At 58.3% G+C, this 17,977-nt stretch overlaps 6 protein-coding genes across 6 annotated transcripts; 4 read left to right on the top strand and 2 right to left on the bottom strand.

The window, feature by feature from the left end:
* Window positions 1-296: 296 nt before the first annotated feature.
* SLS55_002749 (uncharacterized protein) lies at window positions 297-3,182 on the top strand (the record flags this gene model as incomplete). Its single annotated transcript, XM_066774229.1, has 1 exon — window positions 297-3,182. A coding segment is annotated over one exon (2,886 nt), but the record flags the coding sequence as incomplete, so codon positions are not given.
* Window positions 3,183-5,239: 2,057 nt separating this feature from the next.
* On the top strand, window positions 5,240-7,366 carry DCR2 (Phosphatase dcr2; the record flags this gene model as incomplete). Its single annotated transcript, XM_066774228.1, has 1 exon — window positions 5,240-7,366. One exon carries the CDS (start codon window positions 5,240-5,242, stop codon window positions 7,364-7,366), a length of 2,127 nt encoding a protein of 708 aa, XP_066636795.1.
* A 307-nt stretch (window positions 7,367-7,673) lies between these two features.
* SLS55_002747 (uncharacterized protein) lies at window positions 7,674-8,402 on the bottom strand (the record flags this gene model as incomplete). Its single annotated transcript, XM_066774227.1, is given in 2 exon segments — window positions 7,674-8,383; window positions 8,396-8,402. The coding sequence occupies 2 exon segments, from the start codon at window positions 8,400-8,402 to the stop codon at window positions 7,674-7,676; spliced, it is 717 nt and encodes a 238-aa protein (XP_066636794.1).
* A 2,113-nt stretch (window positions 8,403-10,515) lies between these two features.
* SLS55_002746 (uncharacterized protein) lies at window positions 10,516-11,015 on the top strand (the record flags this gene model as incomplete). Its single annotated transcript, XM_066774226.1, has 2 exons — window positions 10,516-10,523; window positions 10,790-11,015. The coding sequence occupies 2 exons, from the start codon at window positions 10,516-10,518 to the stop codon at window positions 11,013-11,015; spliced, it is 234 nt and encodes a 77-aa protein (XP_066636793.1).
* A 1,018-nt stretch (window positions 11,016-12,033) lies between these two features.
* Window positions 12,034-13,182, top strand: SLS55_002745 (uncharacterized protein; the record flags this gene model as incomplete). The annotated part of the gene is made up of 1 exon (XM_066774225.1): window positions 12,034-13,182. One exon carries the CDS (start codon window positions 12,034-12,036, stop codon window positions 13,180-13,182), a length of 1,149 nt encoding a protein of 382 aa, XP_066636792.1.
* A 2,706-nt stretch (window positions 13,183-15,888) lies between these two features.
* Window positions 15,889-16,821, bottom strand: SLS55_002744 (uncharacterized protein; the record flags this gene model as incomplete). The annotated part of the gene is made up of 2 exons (XM_066774224.1): window positions 15,889-16,641; window positions 16,813-16,821. 2 exons carry the CDS (start codon window positions 16,819-16,821, stop codon window positions 15,889-15,891), a joined length of 762 nt encoding a protein of 253 aa, XP_066636791.1.
* Window positions 16,822-17,977: the final 1,156 nt, after the last annotated feature.

Raw genomic sequence — 17,977 nt, 5'->3', positions numbered from 1 at the left:
TGGCCTGGCAGACGGGCATTCCGCGGGGCACCAACGACACGCCGGTGATCACGCTTTGCGATGACATCCCCCGCGGCGGCTTCTTCACCGAGTACACGTGGGCAAGCTCGCAGACCATCGACGTCGTCACTTCCACGTCCTACGACTACACGGGCAGCGCGGTGCCGACGTGCTCGTTCGACTCGCAGGACTGCACCGCGCTGTGGTCGATATGGAGCCGCGAAAAGACCAGCTGGTCGCAGGCGCACACGGCGACCGACGACGGCACCTTCTACAGCGACCCGGACTTCTGGAAGCCCGGCTGCAAGAACCCCAACTCGTGCGACGAGACGTGCTTCCTCTCGGGCACCGACGAGGTCGACCTGTACTTCTGGCCCGAGCCGTGGACGCCGGACCTCATCTGCGGGCCCAACGCCACCCGCACCGATCCGTGGGAGCTGCGCCGGCGCCAGCAGGCCGTGACGGCCACCGTGGGCACCTTCACCATGACCTCGCCGACCGCCTATCTCTACTTCTCCACCATGTACGCGCGCGACGGCGTCGGCAACCAAGCGCGCACGTGCGGCGAGGACATGACGTCCATCTGGGTGCCGGTGCCGCCGGGCGAGCTGTCCAGCCTGCCCAACAGCCGGTCGTCGCAGCTGGCCAAGTCGTTCAACTTCGCGCACCTGGCCAAGACGACCGTCGGCGGCGCCGCCATCCCGCTCGTGCCCAGCAGCGCCTACTGGTGGCCCAACTCGTGCCTGGACAACCCGTACGACCTGGAGAACGCGTGCCCGCCGTCCACCATCCACGACGACTACAAGCCGAACCTGCTGTACCGCACCCAGCTGCAGAACCTGCAGGCCGACTGGGCCAGCTGCTCCCCGCTCAGCCAGTTCTTCGGCACCTACGCCATGCACGATCCACCCATCGCCCTGACCACCGCCGGCGCCCTCCTGCCCGCGGATCCCACGACGTCGTCTACCAAGGCCGCGGACCCGACGACGAAGACCACCGCGGCCGCTGAGCCGAGCCAAACCGTGTCGGATCCTTTGCCTACGAACACCAGCCCGGCGGAGACGTCAACGGCGCAGGCTTCGCAGTCTCAGCAACAACCCACCAGCGCGGAGCAGCCTTCGCCGACCACCGCTCAGAGCGACCCTGCCACTCAGAGCGACCCCGCTACCCAGAGCGACCCTGCCACTCAGAGCGATCCTGCCACTCAGAGCGACCCAGCTACCCAGAGCGCCCCTGCCGATCCAGCATCTTCCTCCCCCGGAGACGGCTCTGCAGCAGACCCCGCAACTACAGCAACAAGTGCTGCTGCTTCTGACCCAGCGGCCTCGGATCCTGCTTCCTCCAACCCTGACGACGGCGACGACGACGACACCTCGAACCCAGAAGACTCGTCTAACCCCGGAGACGACGATTCGAGCAGTCCTCCCGGCAACTCTTCCTCCGATCCCGATGACAATTCGGACCCTGAGGGTACCGATCCTGCGGATTCTGATCCCGGCAGCACCGCCGGGGAGGATGCCGATCCCGGCAGCGCAGGTACTGACGAGTCGGGAGATGGTTCCGACGCCGGGGGCTCTGGCGGTGATTCCGGCACGGACGATTCCGACGACGAGGGCAGTGGGAGTGGAGAGATTGGTTCCGGTTCCGGTTCTGATTCCGGCTCGTCGACGTCGTCGGGTGCAGACGGTTCCGGCAACAGCGGCGCTTCTGATGCTGGAGCTTCGTCGTCGTCTTCTTCTTCCTCTTCTGACGCAGGCTCGGACACCGGCTCAGGCTCGTCATCCAACACCGGCTCGTCGTCCAACACCGGCTCTTCGGACTCAGGCTCAAGCTCCAACGACGACGACGACGACACTCCCCCCACCGTCGTCACCATCGCCGTTCCGCCGCAAGACCCCGCGGCAACATCCCCCGCAGCAACACTCACCCTCGACGGCACGACATACACCGCCGTCCCGGGCCAGGACCTCACCATCGGCTCGACCGTCATCAGCGCCGGCCAAGCCGCTGCTACAGTAGGCGGCAGCGGCAGCAGCGGCGGGAACGTCGTCGTCAGCGTCGGCACTGCGGGAGTCGTGGTCGAGGATGGCTCGGGGGGCGGCGGCAGCACGGCGACGGTGGCGTATGGTGCAGGAGCGTCATCGGCAGCGGCGGCGGCAACAGCGGTCGTGACGGTCGGCGGGCAGACGTTGACGGCCGCTGGTGGTGGCCTCGTCGTGAGCGGCGGCGCGACGACGTTGACGGTTGGCGAGGCTGCGGCGACGCTGGCGGGGGGTGGTGGGCCAGGGCAGGTGGTGAGCGTGGCGGCGGGCGGGGTCGTGGTCGTGGATGGTGGCAGCACGTCGACGGTGGCGTATGCTTCGTCCGCAGCAGGTGGAAGTGCTACGAGCGACGACGTGGTGCTCAGCGTGGGCGGGGCGGCGACCGCGGTCGACGGGCACACGGTCAGTTTGGCGTCTGGCGGGGTTGTGGTCGTCGACGGTACTTCGCAGACGCTCGCTGCTACTGGTACCGCGGGTGCTGCTGGTGCTGCTGCTATCACGGTCGGTGGTCAGACGTTCAGCGTTGCTGCTGGTTCTGCGGCGGCGGGGAGTGCTGCAACGGGTCTCAGCGTGGGCGGCTCGTCTACCACGGTCGGCGGACATACAGTCAGCCTGGCTTCGTCTGGTGTTGTTGTTGTCGATGGCACGTCGCAGACACTCGCCACCGGGACTGCGGGCGGTGTCATTACGGTTGGCGGGCAGACGATCAGCGTTGCCGGCGCTTCTGCTTCTTCGCAGCCGTCATCGGAGGCCGTGCTGACCATCGGCACCGAGACGGTGACGGCTATCAGATCTGGAGGCAGTGCCGGCGTCATCGTCGTCGGCCAGCAAACGCTGACGGTCGGCGGCGCGCCTGTCACGACGGCTGGCGAGGTGCTGAGTGCGGCGTCCGGTGGCCTTGTTGTGAATGGGACTACGACGGAGAGCTTCGGCTCGGGGTCCTCGTCCACCAAGACTGGAAGTGGTAGTGGCGCCTCGTCTACTACGGGTCGGGCTGGTGCTTCTACCAAGAGTGGGGGAACTGCAGCGGCTACGGCGACCGCGGGTTCGGATTCGGATCAAGAATCGAGTGGGAATGCTCTGAAGAGCGGGAAGCTATTCTTCTATCTGTTTACTGTTTTTGTCCCGCTTTTCAGATAGCGGGTGTAATGTCGAGCCTCGGAGCTGGTACGGGGTGTACCACTTATCTAATCGTCACGAATTGAAATGTCTTATACGGGTCCAAGCTGAGCCCTGTGGAGCTGGAATCGTTGCCGCTGGAAAATTTGCAGTGTTGCCTTCATGCATACCTCACTGATCATTACATGCAGATAGTGAGCGCAACTTGCAGAGTCCGTAGTGGCGATGGTAGTCACGACAATTTCAGGGTCTACGCTACTACTGCTGACGTCATAGGGATGGTCAATCGTCGAGTCTACCGTGGTTCTATACGATCACATCTCTAGTTTTTTTAAGCCCGTCAGCCGTGGTTCACCAAGCGCAGGGCCAGTGTATATAACGCCCGTTACTCACTCAACTTCAGGCTTCATCATCGCAATCATGTCACCAATCCCATTTTACTGCATCTTCGTTGTTATTGGAGACATATGGGTCTTTCTTTGGGTAAAACTCCTTCTCGAATCAAACCCAGATTACCCCGATGACGGTCTTTCGGCAATTCTCTGGGTTTTCCTGGCGCTCGTGATCACCATGGCTCTTTATTCTACATACTTATGGGCAGTAATTGCCTATCTGGAGTATAAGGATAAGGTCTGGGCGATAAGATTACGGCGCCGGCTACATGGTGTGTTGAATTGGACCCCAAGACTCACTCGCAACCACCTACCACGACCGGTCACAAGCCAAGACAATGAGGCCGCATGGCTTCTTGCCTAATGCGCGGACTCTTATCATCGTCACAAACCTCTCGGCCGCCAACAAGTTGTCCTTCTGCGCTACTTGCCGGAATCTTCTCCGCTTGAACTATCCGCACACGGCCACCGCAGAGACCGAGTCGACACGGCCTCGTCTGTTCCTACCGCCGATTGACACTGCCGATTCTCCAAGCAGTCCTGCTCGCTTGGGAAACGGCACTGTCTTGGAGCCACGACAGCCGTCCTGCTGTGTCCGCATTGCGCCTTTCGACACGAGCAGCTGGTGGGGTCCAGGAAGCGGACAGACAACATACAACATTGTCGGCTGCTTTTCTTTAGATGTCACATACAACCACACCTACTATCTAATGGAGATGCCACGCTTTGGTCAAATTCTGCGGGTGACGTTGGCGGCAGCCATCTCAGTGGTACGCTGTCAACCCAATGCGAACGTTTAAGACTCAAGCAAGTGACGCGGCGCTTCCCGGAATGCTGGCTCTCGATGTTCCACGATGCGGCAAAGGCCTTTACCGGCCATCCACGCCCCGGGTACTGCTCCGGGGCTGTGATATGCGGTAAGATGGCTTGCAATGCGCGCTACAAGCTTGTACGCCAATCGAAAGAGGGTGATTACTCAACCGCAGTCATTGCTTGGAAAGCTGATTGGTGGCTACATCATACGACCAAAACTGGAGCTGTTCATAATAAAGGGATGGATGTTTGTATCGGAGTAGGCTCATCATGTTAAGTACTTGCAGTTCTGGGTACTTTGGTATAGGTAAAGGGATAGCGAGAAATTTGATTATACGCTTGGCAAAGCAACCTTGCAAGCTGAAAACTACTCTTTTCGAAAGCATAAAGTGATTTTACAGCTCTTAAGGGTGTGCAAATAGGCCAAAACCAATGCATTAATCTCCTATCACAGACTTCGGCGATAACTTAAAGTGTCCGAGTGCGGTACCGCGTTTAACCGCTCACTGTCTTATCTACAGTTCAAAGCTACAGCGCAGCATTCCCGAGTTTTACGTAAATTTGGTTGCGGTGTATCAAGATCCCGCCTGTGCCTGCGTATAGGGATCGGAGTCCGGGTAGACCTGTACTTAGGAGTTGGGCGGCGGCACGTGCACCCAAATCGACACCCCACCAAACTTCCCCCCGTCAATCATCCCGCACTGGAGCGTCACACTAGCCATTTCTCTTGAAATAGTCCATCCGATATCGCTGCCGCCGTCTTGGCTTCGAGCCCAATTCGACCGCCATAAAAGTGCGCCAAATCCGGACGGTACCTCCCCATCCACGACACCACCACCGCGACACTTCACTTCACTCCCCCACGCCCCCACAATGGCCTTCAACCTCGTCGAAGCCAGCATCGCGGACCTGCGGCACGCCCTCGACACGGGCGCCATCAGCAGCGTCGAGCTGTGCACGCGGTACCTGCTGCGCATCTCGACCTACGACTGCCGGGGGCCGCAGCTCAACTCGATCCCGCTCCTCAACCCAGACGTCCTCCGCGACGCCGCGGCCGCCGACGCGCGGCTGGCCGCGTGCCGGGCCGCGGGCCAGCCCAGCGCGCCGCTCGAAGGCATCCCGTTCACGGTCAAAGACAGCTACTGCGTGCGGGGCCTGCCGTGCGCCAGCGGGTCGCCCGCCTTCACGTCCCTCACCGCATCCCGCGACGCACGCACGGTAACGCAGCTACGCGACCACGCCGGCGCCGTGCTCGTCGGCAAGACCAACATGCCCGCGATGGCGGCCGGCGGGATGCATCGGGGCGCGTACGGCCGGGCGGAGTCGCCGTACAACGCCTCCTACCTGGCCGCGGCGTTCGCGTCCGGGTCGTCGAACGGGTCGGGGGCGTCGACGGCGGCGTCGCTGGCGGCGTTCGGCATGGCCGAGGAGACGGTGTCGTCGGGGCGGGCGCCGGCGAGCAACAACGGGGTGGTTGCGTACACGGCGAGCCGCGGCGTGCTGGCGGCGGGCGGCAATTGGCCGCTGTATCCGACGTGCGATGTGGTGGTGCCGCATGCGCGGTGCGTGGGGGACTTGCTGGCGTTGCTGGATTTGCTGGTGCCGTGCGAGGACGGCGACGGCGGGGAGGATGGGGGCGATGCGGGAGACTTCTGGCGCGAGCAGCCGTGGATCCGGTTGCCCTCGCCCTCCACCATCCGGCCATCGACCGGATCTTTCACCACGCTGGCCGCCGAGGACCCCAATGCCATCCTCCGTGGGAAGCGCATCGCCATTCCCCGCATGTACATCGGGCACGCCGACGCCGACGGGCGGGCGGTCGCGCTGCGGCCGTCCATCGCGGCGCTGTTCGCGGGGGCGCGGCGGACGCTGGCGGAACGCCTCGGTGCGGAGCTCGTCGAGACGGACTTCCCGGTCGTCGCCAACTACGAGGCGCTGCAGGACCTGCCGCCGTCGGCGGGCGGGACGGTGGCGAACGTGCCGGGGCTGCCGGAGGGCTGGATGGCGGCGGAGCGGGGCCCTTTGCTGGCGTTGGCGTGGGATGCGTTCCTGAAGCGGAACGGCGGGGTGGAGTCGGGCATGGCGGATTTCGAGACGACGGTGGACGCGGCCAGGGTGTTTCCGATGGAGGAGGGCGGGCCGCAGACGCGGTACGCGAATCCGCTGAATGCGATACGCTGGGCGGAGCTGCCGCGGAGGTTGCGCGAGTGCCGCGATGCCGGGGTCGAGAGGGTGGTGGATTACCCGGGCATGGAGCAGGCGGTGCGGGCGCTGGAGGCGGCGCGGAAGAGGGACCTGGAGGAGTGGATGGATGAGGTCGACGTCGATCTGGTGTGTTTCCCGGCGAATGGGGATGTGGGCAGGGCGGATGCGGATACGGTGGATGAGAGCGCGAGGGAGGCGTGGCGGAACGGCGTCATGTACAGCAATGGGAACAGGGTGCTGAGGCATCTCGGTGTGCCGACGGTCAGTGTGGCCATGGGGGTGATGGAGGATACGGGCATGCCGTGCAACCTGACCTTCGCCGGGAAGGCGTATGAGGACCAGAAGTTGCTGAGTGCGGCGTGGGCGTTTGAAAAGGCACATGGAGGAAGGGTGGCACCACCGAGGACGCCACCGTTGAAGAGCGATACGGTTGAGCCGGGACAAGCACCGAAGAGCAAGGCAAGAGGGACCGTACGGGAACTAAGAGCGATGAAGAGCGAGCAGAAAGAGAACGGTTCCTTCACCTTGAAAATCAGCGGGAGGATCGAAAAGGAAGGGCAGGAGACACCACCATTGCGAGTCTTTGTGGATGGCGAAGACATGTCAGAGAGGGTCAGTATTAGAGACGATGGGGTGTGGCAGTGCGTGGTTGAAAGAGAGGCTCCGCCAAAGCTGTGGCATCCTGAATACCTCAAGGAAGCTGGAGTGGAGAGGGTGCTACTTGAGAAGACACTTGTCATTGCAGTTGCTGGCGGGTGGGGCCTGGAGAACGGTGACGTGCTCGTGGTTGAGTAAAAAGGCTGGCAGTTTGAACCAAAATCACGTTTTTCATGTTTGAGCTGTGCTTTGTACAAGAAAAAAAAATAGCTGGACGCGGCTCCCCTACTTCTCCGCCGCACTGAAACCGTGCATGGGCCGCTTCATAAAACCTGACATGACTCTTCCCGAAAATAAACTCAGATATTGTTTGCGATCCAACACGTGAAAGAAGAAATCCTATCGTTGAAACCCCGCCTCTTGGCGAGATTTGGCTCGTCTGCTTCGAGAGTGATGGGGGCTCGGTCGGTGCAGCCGGCATCGCTAAAGTCCAAATCAATCGCCGTCAAGCACTCTCCGTCGTGCCCCTTCGTCTCCACGGCAGAACCCCCACCCTGGTCTCACCCTTCCCATGCTTCTTCAACCACACTCTGATATCGTCGTCCGTGGCCACACTCGCCTTCTTGAGCACCACATCCGTGTCCCCGGACCGAACTTGGGCGATGCATCTCCAGACCTGACCCAGCATTGAGCATTGGCATTTTCTGAAAAACAACACCATCACCAGGGTCCCGCAGACAAGATGCGCAGCCACGAGCCCTACCACGATCGTGAAGCCCGTCCATCTCTGGGGGATCGAGACGGGAACGAACAACGTCACGCTGGCGTTGCCGCGGAGGTCAAACTCGGATAGCATTGAGTAGTACGTCATCTGGCTGACAGTGGTGAAAAGGGCCTGCAGGGCGAGAGCGGGGTTGTTGGTCGCAACGAAGACGTCTTGGAACAGGGCCGTCAGCGTCCGGTGTGCTCGGGAGGATTCTGTCGACGATGTCAAGCAGCGCCGGCAAAGGACGATGGAATGATTCAGTTGTTGCTGGAAGAGATCCATGGACGGGTAGTAGTACCTCTGGTCCTCGCGCCAGTCTTCCTCGGCTAATGATAGGATCCCGCGCTCGTGGTTGCTCAGAGGCGGGTCATGGATTCCGAGCTGCTTTCGAATGCCTGATGTGTCGTATTGCTGGCTGGCCTCCTCCCATTCAAATGTTGGCTCGACTGCTTTGGCCGCACGGTCCATTTTCACCGTGTGGTCCAATGGTCCTGGGTTGTAATAACACAAAGTGGAACTCAGGCGCACGGTGGATGATGCTACCTCCACATGAGTCCATCCATCATCGGCTCTGACCGTGAGATTTTCCAGACGCCGATCCTGCTTCTTAAGCGTATCCCATGCTGTTAAGCTGCCCGTAACGTTGAACAGGAGATATCCAGCTCCGTAAAGTGGACCCATAGTGCGGTGAAACATGTACTTGCTCTGGGAAACCTCAACCATACAAAGTACTGCTGTCCATCCGAGAAATGCTCCCTCCGCTTCCCCGAAGTTCAGGGTGCAGTTGAAGACTTCTCGGCTCTCTTTTGATCCTCTGCATAGATTTCCAACGCATCCTAGAAGCCCAAATGGAACACTCCCAAAATCAATGGTCCCCGAAACGGTACCCACTCTCTGATGGCCTTCAATGTTGGGGGGATCAATCGTGAGGTTAAGAAGCGGTGGCTCAAAACATGTCACTCGGGCTGCTACGATCGTAGCATTTCCAGAGTAATTGGCGACAGATTGCCTATCCTGAGCTGTCATCAAAGGCATAAAACCTCGGACCGTAAATCCAGTATCTATCATGCCCTTTTCTCGAACTGCCGGTTCTGTGTACTCAGCAAACGATGGCAAAAAGGGTGGTTTAAATCCCCAAGTGTCATCTCCGGAGTAACCGGCCAAGATTGATTGAAGAGAGCTGCTGAGGCCATACCGGACGTCTTTTCGTTCATGGTTACCATGGACGGGGTGAGACTTCAAGTCCGAAAGTAGTATAGTCGACGAAAACTGAAAGGACATTTGGAGAAGTAACAAGACAGTCGTCAGCACGATTGTTCTGATACCCCAAAGAATGTAATGATTTCCCCGCAATAGAGCAGATAAGAGCTCCGCAGGCTCTGCGCTGGTGGCCCGCATGATGGATACTGCCATGATCTGCGAAAGGGTGACTTGAAAGCTCTCCACGGCTACAGAAGCCAGCATGGAGGTAAAAAGGCAAAGTTGAACGGCGGTCGCCCAGCGCAAGGCCAAAGTGCAGAGCGTAACCGCTTGGGGGACCGAGAACTTGAGTGCAATGAGTCTCCATAAGGCACCTGTCGTCTCGGTATCCTTCTGTCCCGCCCACAGGTACGCAAGCATTGCCATGCTGGCGACAATGAGGATGGTGCTGATAGATAGCATCGTGATACCCGACTGACCGACAGCTGCAGCTGGCGGGATTTTGAGCACCTGTCCGTCTGCATGCGCTGAGTTTCCCTTGGATGGTTGCTCCTGTTCGGGCACCATGGTAGTCGGTAGCTCCACGAGAGGTCGTAGCTCGGAATCCCCCAACTGCTCTTCGGGAGGATCAGCGTTCGGATAGTTGTCCTCTTGATCGCTTAGATCGTTCTGTTGAGGACCGATTCGATCCAGTTCAACCTCAAACATTCTTGAACCGTCATAAGCGCTCGGACTTGACGACATATTGCGCCCTCAAGCCGGTGGTACTCTCTGATGCTTATGTCGAAGGGTGGGAAATGAAAGGATGATTGATGTGCCGGATGTCGCAAAGAATGATATTGCTCTACTCCTCGAGTAGTGGTTGTGGTATTTGTGAAGGTCAGAGGGCGAGATTCCGGCTTCGACAAGGCTGGAGGGGCAAGCCGAGAAGTTGTGCGAGGCGACTTCTAACAGCCGTGGTGGCTGCATCGACCAATCGAGAGCTGCGCCATGCATCAGTCACACAATAATCTTGCGCCGTATCATATGACCAGCTGTACTAATTATAGTTATTCTGACCTTTTTCTTTCTTTGGCCATATTGTGAACGGATTCACTTTTCAAATGTTGTAGGCGTTTACGAATCCGTGTGGAGTGTTCTTGTCTGTGGTAACAGTACCAAGCGACGGCATACTGTAACATCTCGATGCGACAGAACATGGCTCCGGATGGTGGAGGCCCGGTCGGGTGGCGTTATTCATTGGGGGCCAAAAGCTCGTTAGTGGTTGAAGGCAGTGCAACACTGCGATGCTTCTACTACATCAATAAGCGAAATCTCATTGGCTCAGGACGTCCTTCTATATGATCTGCAATCGCTAATTGCTAAAATTACGCTGCAAAGAATGCCTACGTCCGCTACAACCTTCGCCGATCCAACTAGTTGTTTACGTCAGTTTTGGTGGCGCTTTTGCGAAGCCGATGCGCGATAAATCTATGGGAAGGCGAGCAATGAGAAAACTGTAGATATTTACGGAATAGGTGACGTCGAGAAAAAGCGGTGCGGCGGAGGCGGGTGCGGATACGAGCGGTACAAGCGGCGCGTCTGGCGAGACTACGGGCAGAGCGGCCTCGGGCAGTGGCGGCGGCGACCAGGGGGAGGACGGGGGGCGGAAATAGTTGGAAGCGCCGGCGGAAGGAGGAGAAGAAGGAGGAGAAGAAGGAGGAGAAGAAGGAGGGGAAGAAGGAGGAGAAGAAGGAGGAGAAGAAGGAGGAGAAGAAGGAGGAGAAGAAGGAGGAGAAGAAGGAGGAGAAGAAGGAGGAGAAGAAGGAGGAGAAGAAGGAGGAGAAGGAGGGGGGGGGGGGGGGGGGGGGGGGGGAGGGAAGAAGGGAGAGAAGGGGGTAGACGGACGGGGGAGCGGCGTCTGTCCCCTATCCTCCCATAATGGTAGCGCCCTGGGACGTTCTCTCTGTATGTGTAGTCATGGTGAACGGCGTGTGGACAAAGCCCGGGCGCCGGTGAAACTGGTGGTGGTGGTGATCAAGGCGGAGGGCTAGTGAATAAATAAGACGTTAAGACCGATATCGGCATATCTATCTAGTATAAAATCTATTCTAGTAGGTACGTAGGTTTTAACATTAAGTTGACAGGTAGGCCCCCTCAAGTTATAGTACCATGGACTGGAGGAAAGGGCGGCTGAAGAGTTAAACAGGCTTCGTAGCCGTAATTAATGTCGTGGTTGCGCGTTTCGCGTGCGGTGCGCTGGTGGAGCCGTTGTTCTTCGGAAAGCGCGGTGATCGATGTTGCGGAGGTGTATTGTACGTATGCGGATGGCGCTATCGTGGCGTGGCTATCGAAGCATGGGGGGGAGTGACGAGGGAGAGTGTTCTGCCGTCGGGTGGAGACGGAGGGGCGTGGAAGTGATGTGTCGGGAGCTACCCGGCGAAATGGCAGCGTTGACCATCCCCGAATGACCCAACAACCGGACCCGCGTCCGCCGGCTTGCTTTCGACGTGAAAGACCCTCGAGTAGAGAATCCGCCTTCAAGTCCCTCTTGGTAGGCACAGCTACCCGATGATGGCGGGTTGTGCACACTGGAGGGCAAGTGTTGCAGTGGTTGTCTTTGGGTGCAAGCGCGTTCGTTGGGCGTAACGCTAACAGGCAAGTCGATCATCCGTTCAGGCACTGCTTACCTATGTCTACACGGACGGTGATGAGATTCCCCGACATCAGCGCGCCCGCGATGCTGACCCGCTGCCAACCCAGGGTCTGCGTCGCTGCCGCCAAGGCCAGTGGAGGAGAGGCGAACCGTGGCCGTGTCCCAGCACGTCCGCCGGTTTCCAGCTCTGCCAGCAGCCATGGTTCGCCCGGTGCAGACCTATATACTAAGCCCGTTGTTCGCCCGACCTCACATCCCACAAACATGGACGACGCCGGCCTCAAGTTGTTTCTCGCCTTCTACGTTATTACATGCGACGCCATCGTCGTTGTCTCCTTCCCGCTCTTACTCAACGCTCCGGATTCCGACACCATTCCGCCCGCACTTTGGGCTTGGCTGGTGCTAACTATCGCCGTACCGTGCCTAGTCGCCACGCTCTGGTTCGCCTGGTTCACGATGGAAGACATCCAAGCCCTGACGCAAAAACTGCGTCGATGGGCGATCACCCACACTCCAAAACGCCTTTCCAGCCACCTACCCCGAACCCACGAGGCCAAAGGAGCCACCCGCCTCCCCAACGAACTCCTCCTCGCCATCGTCGCATACCTGCCCGGCGCCGACGCGCTCGCCCTGCGCGCCACCTGCCGCCGCCTTCACCGCCTCTACTACCCGCACGCCGCGACGCTGGACGACCGCGCCGACCTCGCCACCCGCTGCCGCCGCGACGCCTTCGCCCGCGCGTGCGGCGCGGAGCGCGCCGGCGCCCTCAAACACGGCACCCTCGTGTGCTCCTACTGCCGCGCCACGCACCCCCGCAAACACTTCAGCCCGCACGAGCGGGCCCGTCCGCTCGAGCAGCGCCGCTGCCTGGGCGCCACCACAGCCATCCCGATGTGCCCGCACCGGTCGGTGCGCCACGAGCAGCTGCTGGCGGCGGCGAAATTCAGTCTGGAACCGATGTTGCGGTGCGAGCCCTGCGACGCCGAGGCCTGGACGTACACGTTGGATGTCACCTTCAAGCGCACCTACTTCCGCATGCAGGTGCCTCGGTTTTCCGCGATCCCGCGGCCCACGCTGGCGGCCGCCATCGCCGCCTCCGGGGGGTCTGTGTGCCCGCACATGGACGTCGAAGAGGCGGCGCGCCGCTTCCCCGACTCCTGGCTGCGCGTGCCGCGGGATGGCTCCGCGGCCGGGTCTGCCGCCGTGAGGTGCGATGATATATGGTGCAACGCGCACCTCGAGCTGGAGCTCGAAATGAAACCGAGAGAGAAGGGTGCTGTCACTGCCGTCGTCATCGCGATGAAGTCAAAGCGGTGGCTGTTTCTCGCGACCAAGACCGGCACCGTGCACGAACAGTGGATGAATGCTTGCATCGAGGCCTCGTCTGGCACTGTTGGGAAATTGCGTAGGTAGATGTACCAGCATTGGGAGATGCCATAAGTAGTTAGCGGGGTTGGCTGGGATTGGCCCAATGATTATCATGGCCAACAACCATGTTCGTAAACTTGGTTTATTTTTACCAGAGAAACACAAAACAGACCTTATAACTACCTTCCTCAACAGTCTTAGACCAGTGCAAAGCCGTCGGTCCGTGGCGAAAAATCACCAAATCTATCAAGAACTCTCCGTTTACTCGAACAATCGATGCTTCGGCACCGTGACTGCCGCAGTTCTCAACCACCCACGCTTTATCAACGCCGCAACACCTTCGCCCACGAGCGCGGACTCCCACGGTACTGCGGCGCCTTGCCGCCCGCAACCTTGATCATCGTGTGAGCGTGGTAAACCCGCCACGACGCAAACACCAGCAGCGTCAAAGGAACCGTAAGCGCCAGCCAAACCCACCACAAACTCGTAGGCCGCAGATCGTACCATATCCCCGCATCCAAGAACGTCTGCACACCCACACGCATCAGTCAGCACCGCCAACCTCCCAATAAAACAAAAACGGAAAAAAAAAAAAACACTCGACGACCCACTCACCGCAGTAAAAGTGCCGGGCAGAAACACCATCGTCAGCGCCGCAATAGCGCTCATACTCGCGCTATCCCTGCGCATATCCCGCGCAATGCTCAAGTTATTCCCCGCATCGTTCTGCGTCACAAGATTATACACCAAATTCATGGCGCCATCCTTGCGGCTCTTGTAGTTGACGAACCACATCTTCTGCTTGTGGAGGGAGGCGAGGACGTAGGTCGCCAGATCCGCGACGGGGGTGTCTCTCGGCTGTGCATGTGCGTGCAGGCGGGCGTGGGCGGCGCAGAGGGCGACGGCGCAAGCGATGGCGACGTCGGCGTTGGCGATGTGCGAGTCGGCGTTTTGCGACATGACCTGCAGGTCGGCGGTGAGGCTGCCGAGCTTGTCGCGGTCGGTGTTGATGAGGCCTTCGAGGTGGTCGTGGACGAGTTCCATCTGGAAGGTGGGAGGCGTTTGGCGTTAGGTGTGGGTCGCGTTTCTTTGCCACGGGGGAGGGGGCACGGAGGGGGCAAAAGGAAATTGCCTACCCGCATCTGCCTTTTGAAAAGAATCTTTCATTAGATAAGTAGTTGAGTACAAGATCCATACGTAAATATATATATTCAAAACGTATATTTACGTCTAGACCTTGTATCCAACTACCCATCCGGTGAGAGATTCAGCTGCGGGTAGGCAATTTCTTTTGTCACCCACCGTTGGGGGGTTTTGGGCGATTGCGTCGACTTATACTTACCTTGGCGTGCATGAAGCGCCGAAACTTCCCTACGTGGAGCTTGGAAGCCTCGAATGAGAGGCTGGAGAGCGTGGCATGGATGTGGAAGGGGTCGTCCAACATGGCTGCGATTACTTGGGGGCGGGTGAAGCTGAGCTTCATCAGGCTGGTGAGAGCATCGATGGTGGTGTCTTTCTCCTTGTGTGCCAGAATGTAGACGGTCAGTTGGCGGGAAGGGATGTATTTCATGTAGACGGCAAGAGGTGAGCCTTGAATCGTGAGATGCCAGCGAGGATGTTGGCAAGAAAATTCTGAGAGGAGATCAGCCCTATCGTTTGGAGACTCAGGCCAAGTTGGTTTTACCAAAAGCCTCAAGATCGCCGGCTTTGTTAAGCGTGGCTCGAGTGACTGGCGCCCAGTAGTCGGGGCGGCCAAGCGTGTTCATGGCGAAGGAAGGGTCGACGGAAAGCTCGGAGAAGAGCTCTCTCATACTTCTGCTGGTCAAGAACGTTTTGCAAGCGTACGTGGCAGGCTTCTGGTAGGGCACCCGCGGAATTGAGCTGATGGAAACGTTAGATTGGTGGCTTGAGGATCTGCGCCGATTTTACGAACAAGCATAGCAACGCCCTCCTCGATTCGGCCTTACTGCGTTCGGTAGCAGAATATCTCTGTGCGGCCCAAGGTCAGGTTTGGCGCAGGTGCTTGGTAGACTTAGGGGTCTTACGGATAGCATTGATTTGAGAGAATCTTGATGCAATGTGACGAGCTCTGCGCCTCGTAAGGGTTTGCATTGAACATCGCCCAACTTTGCTTACTGACCTTGACGGTCCTGGGTAATCTCAAAGCATTGGATATTTGTGCAAGTATCGAAGTTTGCCGCAGTCGTGAGGAGGCTCTCGAGCTGGATGGAAGCCATCAGATCCTGTAGCGAACGCGAGTCGGAGAAGGGATAGTGGTCGTGGCAGAGAGAGAAGTCCAGGTCGAATTCGCGCATATCATGATCACCGGCGGTGACGTGCCGGGAAACATTGCCCGCGCCCCTCGACATTGGTCTCATGGGGACCGAAGCGTTCATCAAGGCTGCCTCAAGGCGAGAGGGCTCATCATCGTGCAATTCCGCGGCTTGTTTCTCGCCGGATTCCATGGCTTTCGCGAGCTGGAAAAGAAATGTGCAGAGTTAACAACGATACTGCCACTCGGTTGTGTGAGTCGTGCCGAATTGAATTGGAGCACAGGCTGATTATATGCTTTTCCTGTAGTTGCCTGGGGCGGATTTCTCTGGTAAAAATTGCACCCTCCAAAAGCGAGGCGGCTATCGAAGCCAGGCGCACAGTCACACCCTTCTGACTACCCAGGCTGCGAAACACGCCCAACATTCTTGCACACTTGGGGGCCATATCCTGATACGTAGGGGCGTAGATGCACACCTATTAACTTGTCGCCTCGTCGCGCGCGACCCCAAGCTGAGAAAGGATCCAGGCAGGCCCCAAAGCCTTCCACTGCTGTAGCCGCTCCTCATCCGTGACCCATACCATCCCCATCATCCCGGCGCCGTTCGCACTTGCGCCATCCACATTCGACCGCCTGCGCGGGATGACCAGCATCCATTCCTTCACAAGAACCACGTTGTGAGGGCATGCGCTGGCCTCGACTGAAACACCGAGAGCTTGCTTGGCTTCAGACAGCAGCGAATGGTACGCGTCCAAAAGCAGCTGGGCTGACGGAGTCGCAGGCCCAAAACGTCGAAGGAAGTACCGAAAAGGGATCTTGGCCGCGTGCGCATCGGGGCGATCGGGAAAAAGAGTAAAGTCGGCCGGATGGGTGAAAAGCTGCAGGTGCTTGTGCACGCGGCTGGATCCTGCGGCCTCCATGCAGTTGTAGAGGGCGTAGTGCGATCCCGAGAGCCGACTCCAAGCGGCCAGCACGGCGTCAAAGTCGGCAAGGCTGAGAGGCTCGTCCTGGCGGCGGAAAGAATCGGCTGTAAGCAGGACGTACTGCGGGCGGAAGACGCAGAACTTGTTCAGGACGAGGTGGTGAGTCTCGTTGATGGTTCCAAGTAGCAGCTTGTCGTCGGCGAATTCCAGATCGCTTCCCGGTCCGAAGGTGCGCGTGGGCTTGTTGTCGTCGGGCGCATCCTGCAGCTGTGGTTTCCTTGCGAGGGCGGGACAGATGCGGAACTGGAACTGGGGGCGGGCTCAGCCGACGAAACAGCTTCAGCCTCGCCTGCAAGCACTTACGGGGAATCCGCCATCCGCGTACAGCACAGCTTGGGTCTCGCCGTAGACAATAAACTGGCGTTGCGCCAGATCGTCAAAGGCTTCCAGTATCGCACTCTCGTTCATCTGGTCCTGCACGAAGAGCATGTCTTCTTCGTCAGTTGGAAAAAGCAGCGTCGGAATAGGTGTTTCGGAGAAAAGGTTGCTTCACCGGAATGGGCATGTCAGGGTTGAGTACTAGCGCGCTATACAAATTCGAGGGAGTGGCATATGGATATTTCGATGTGGCAGAGGCGCCGAAGGGTAACGAAAGAGAAGTGCGGGGTTCCCGCTTGACGTGATAGCGCTTAGTTTACCTCGCCTCCGATTGGACAGTGTCGAGGAGCTCCAGGACACGAGAAACAAGGCCGGAAAGAGAGCGATTCCTCACACTGCCATCACAGAGAGAATCGGAAGACTTTATGACTTCAGAGCTGACCTCATCGTTATTTTATCGGAGAATATGTTGGTCGCCGATCCTTGGAAAAGGCATGTCCATCGCAATGCACAGTTCACGATTGGGAAGTGTGAGGAATGATCCCCATGGTTTTGATTTGGCGACCTTCGATGCCTCTTACATACTTCACAACTGAGGAACTGATGAGAAGCAACACAATACTCCATAAGCAATGTTAAACTTTAAGGTCCTCTACAGTCTTGTAGAACCCTAGCTGCCGAAATGCTACATCTTCTAAAGACCATTTTGCCAATCTGTGCGTGCCTAAAAAGTGGGTGTTACTCAAGTACGATCGACTTGAAATGCCTCTCCACCTTAAGCCAACTTCCAAAGACCACCCGACCTATGCCTAGCCGGCGAGATACACCATCGGTAGTTTCAATGGCCATGACGTTCATAGATATGTGGTTTGGGATATTGATTCCTCCCATGACGAATTCGGTTTCCTCAATCGGTAACGGATCTTCCTCTAGGTTTTCATCAGGGACTAACACGAGATCCAGTGAATCATCTTGTTCGTCCCATGTCAACGACAGAGCAAAAAATTCCAGTTTGAGCGGACCATTTTTTGCTCTCTGGAGTGCGTTACTCTGCCCCGGAAGATCTTGAAATCCCATATATCCAATGATTTCTTGCCCGCTTCGGAGGGAAAAGGTACACGCGTAATGGATTGAGTCCGGTACAATGCCGACTTCCAAGGCCGCAACCTGTGAGAATGCCAGGACACGCCCAGAAACCAAAGCCTTCTCTTTCTGCTCCTGAGAAAATTCGTCTAGAAACTGCGGTTGTTCCGTGTGTCCTGGATGA

This window comes from Diplodia seriata (genome assembly GCF_021436955.1).
Source record: "Diplodia seriata strain FDS-637 chromosome Unknown scaffold_2, whole genome shotgun sequence".
In the NCBI taxonomy this organism is placed as follows: domain Eukaryota; kingdom Fungi; phylum Ascomycota; class Dothideomycetes; order Botryosphaeriales; family Botryosphaeriaceae; genus Diplodia; species Diplodia seriata.
This window is presented reverse-complemented; position numbering and strand designations above follow the sequence as displayed.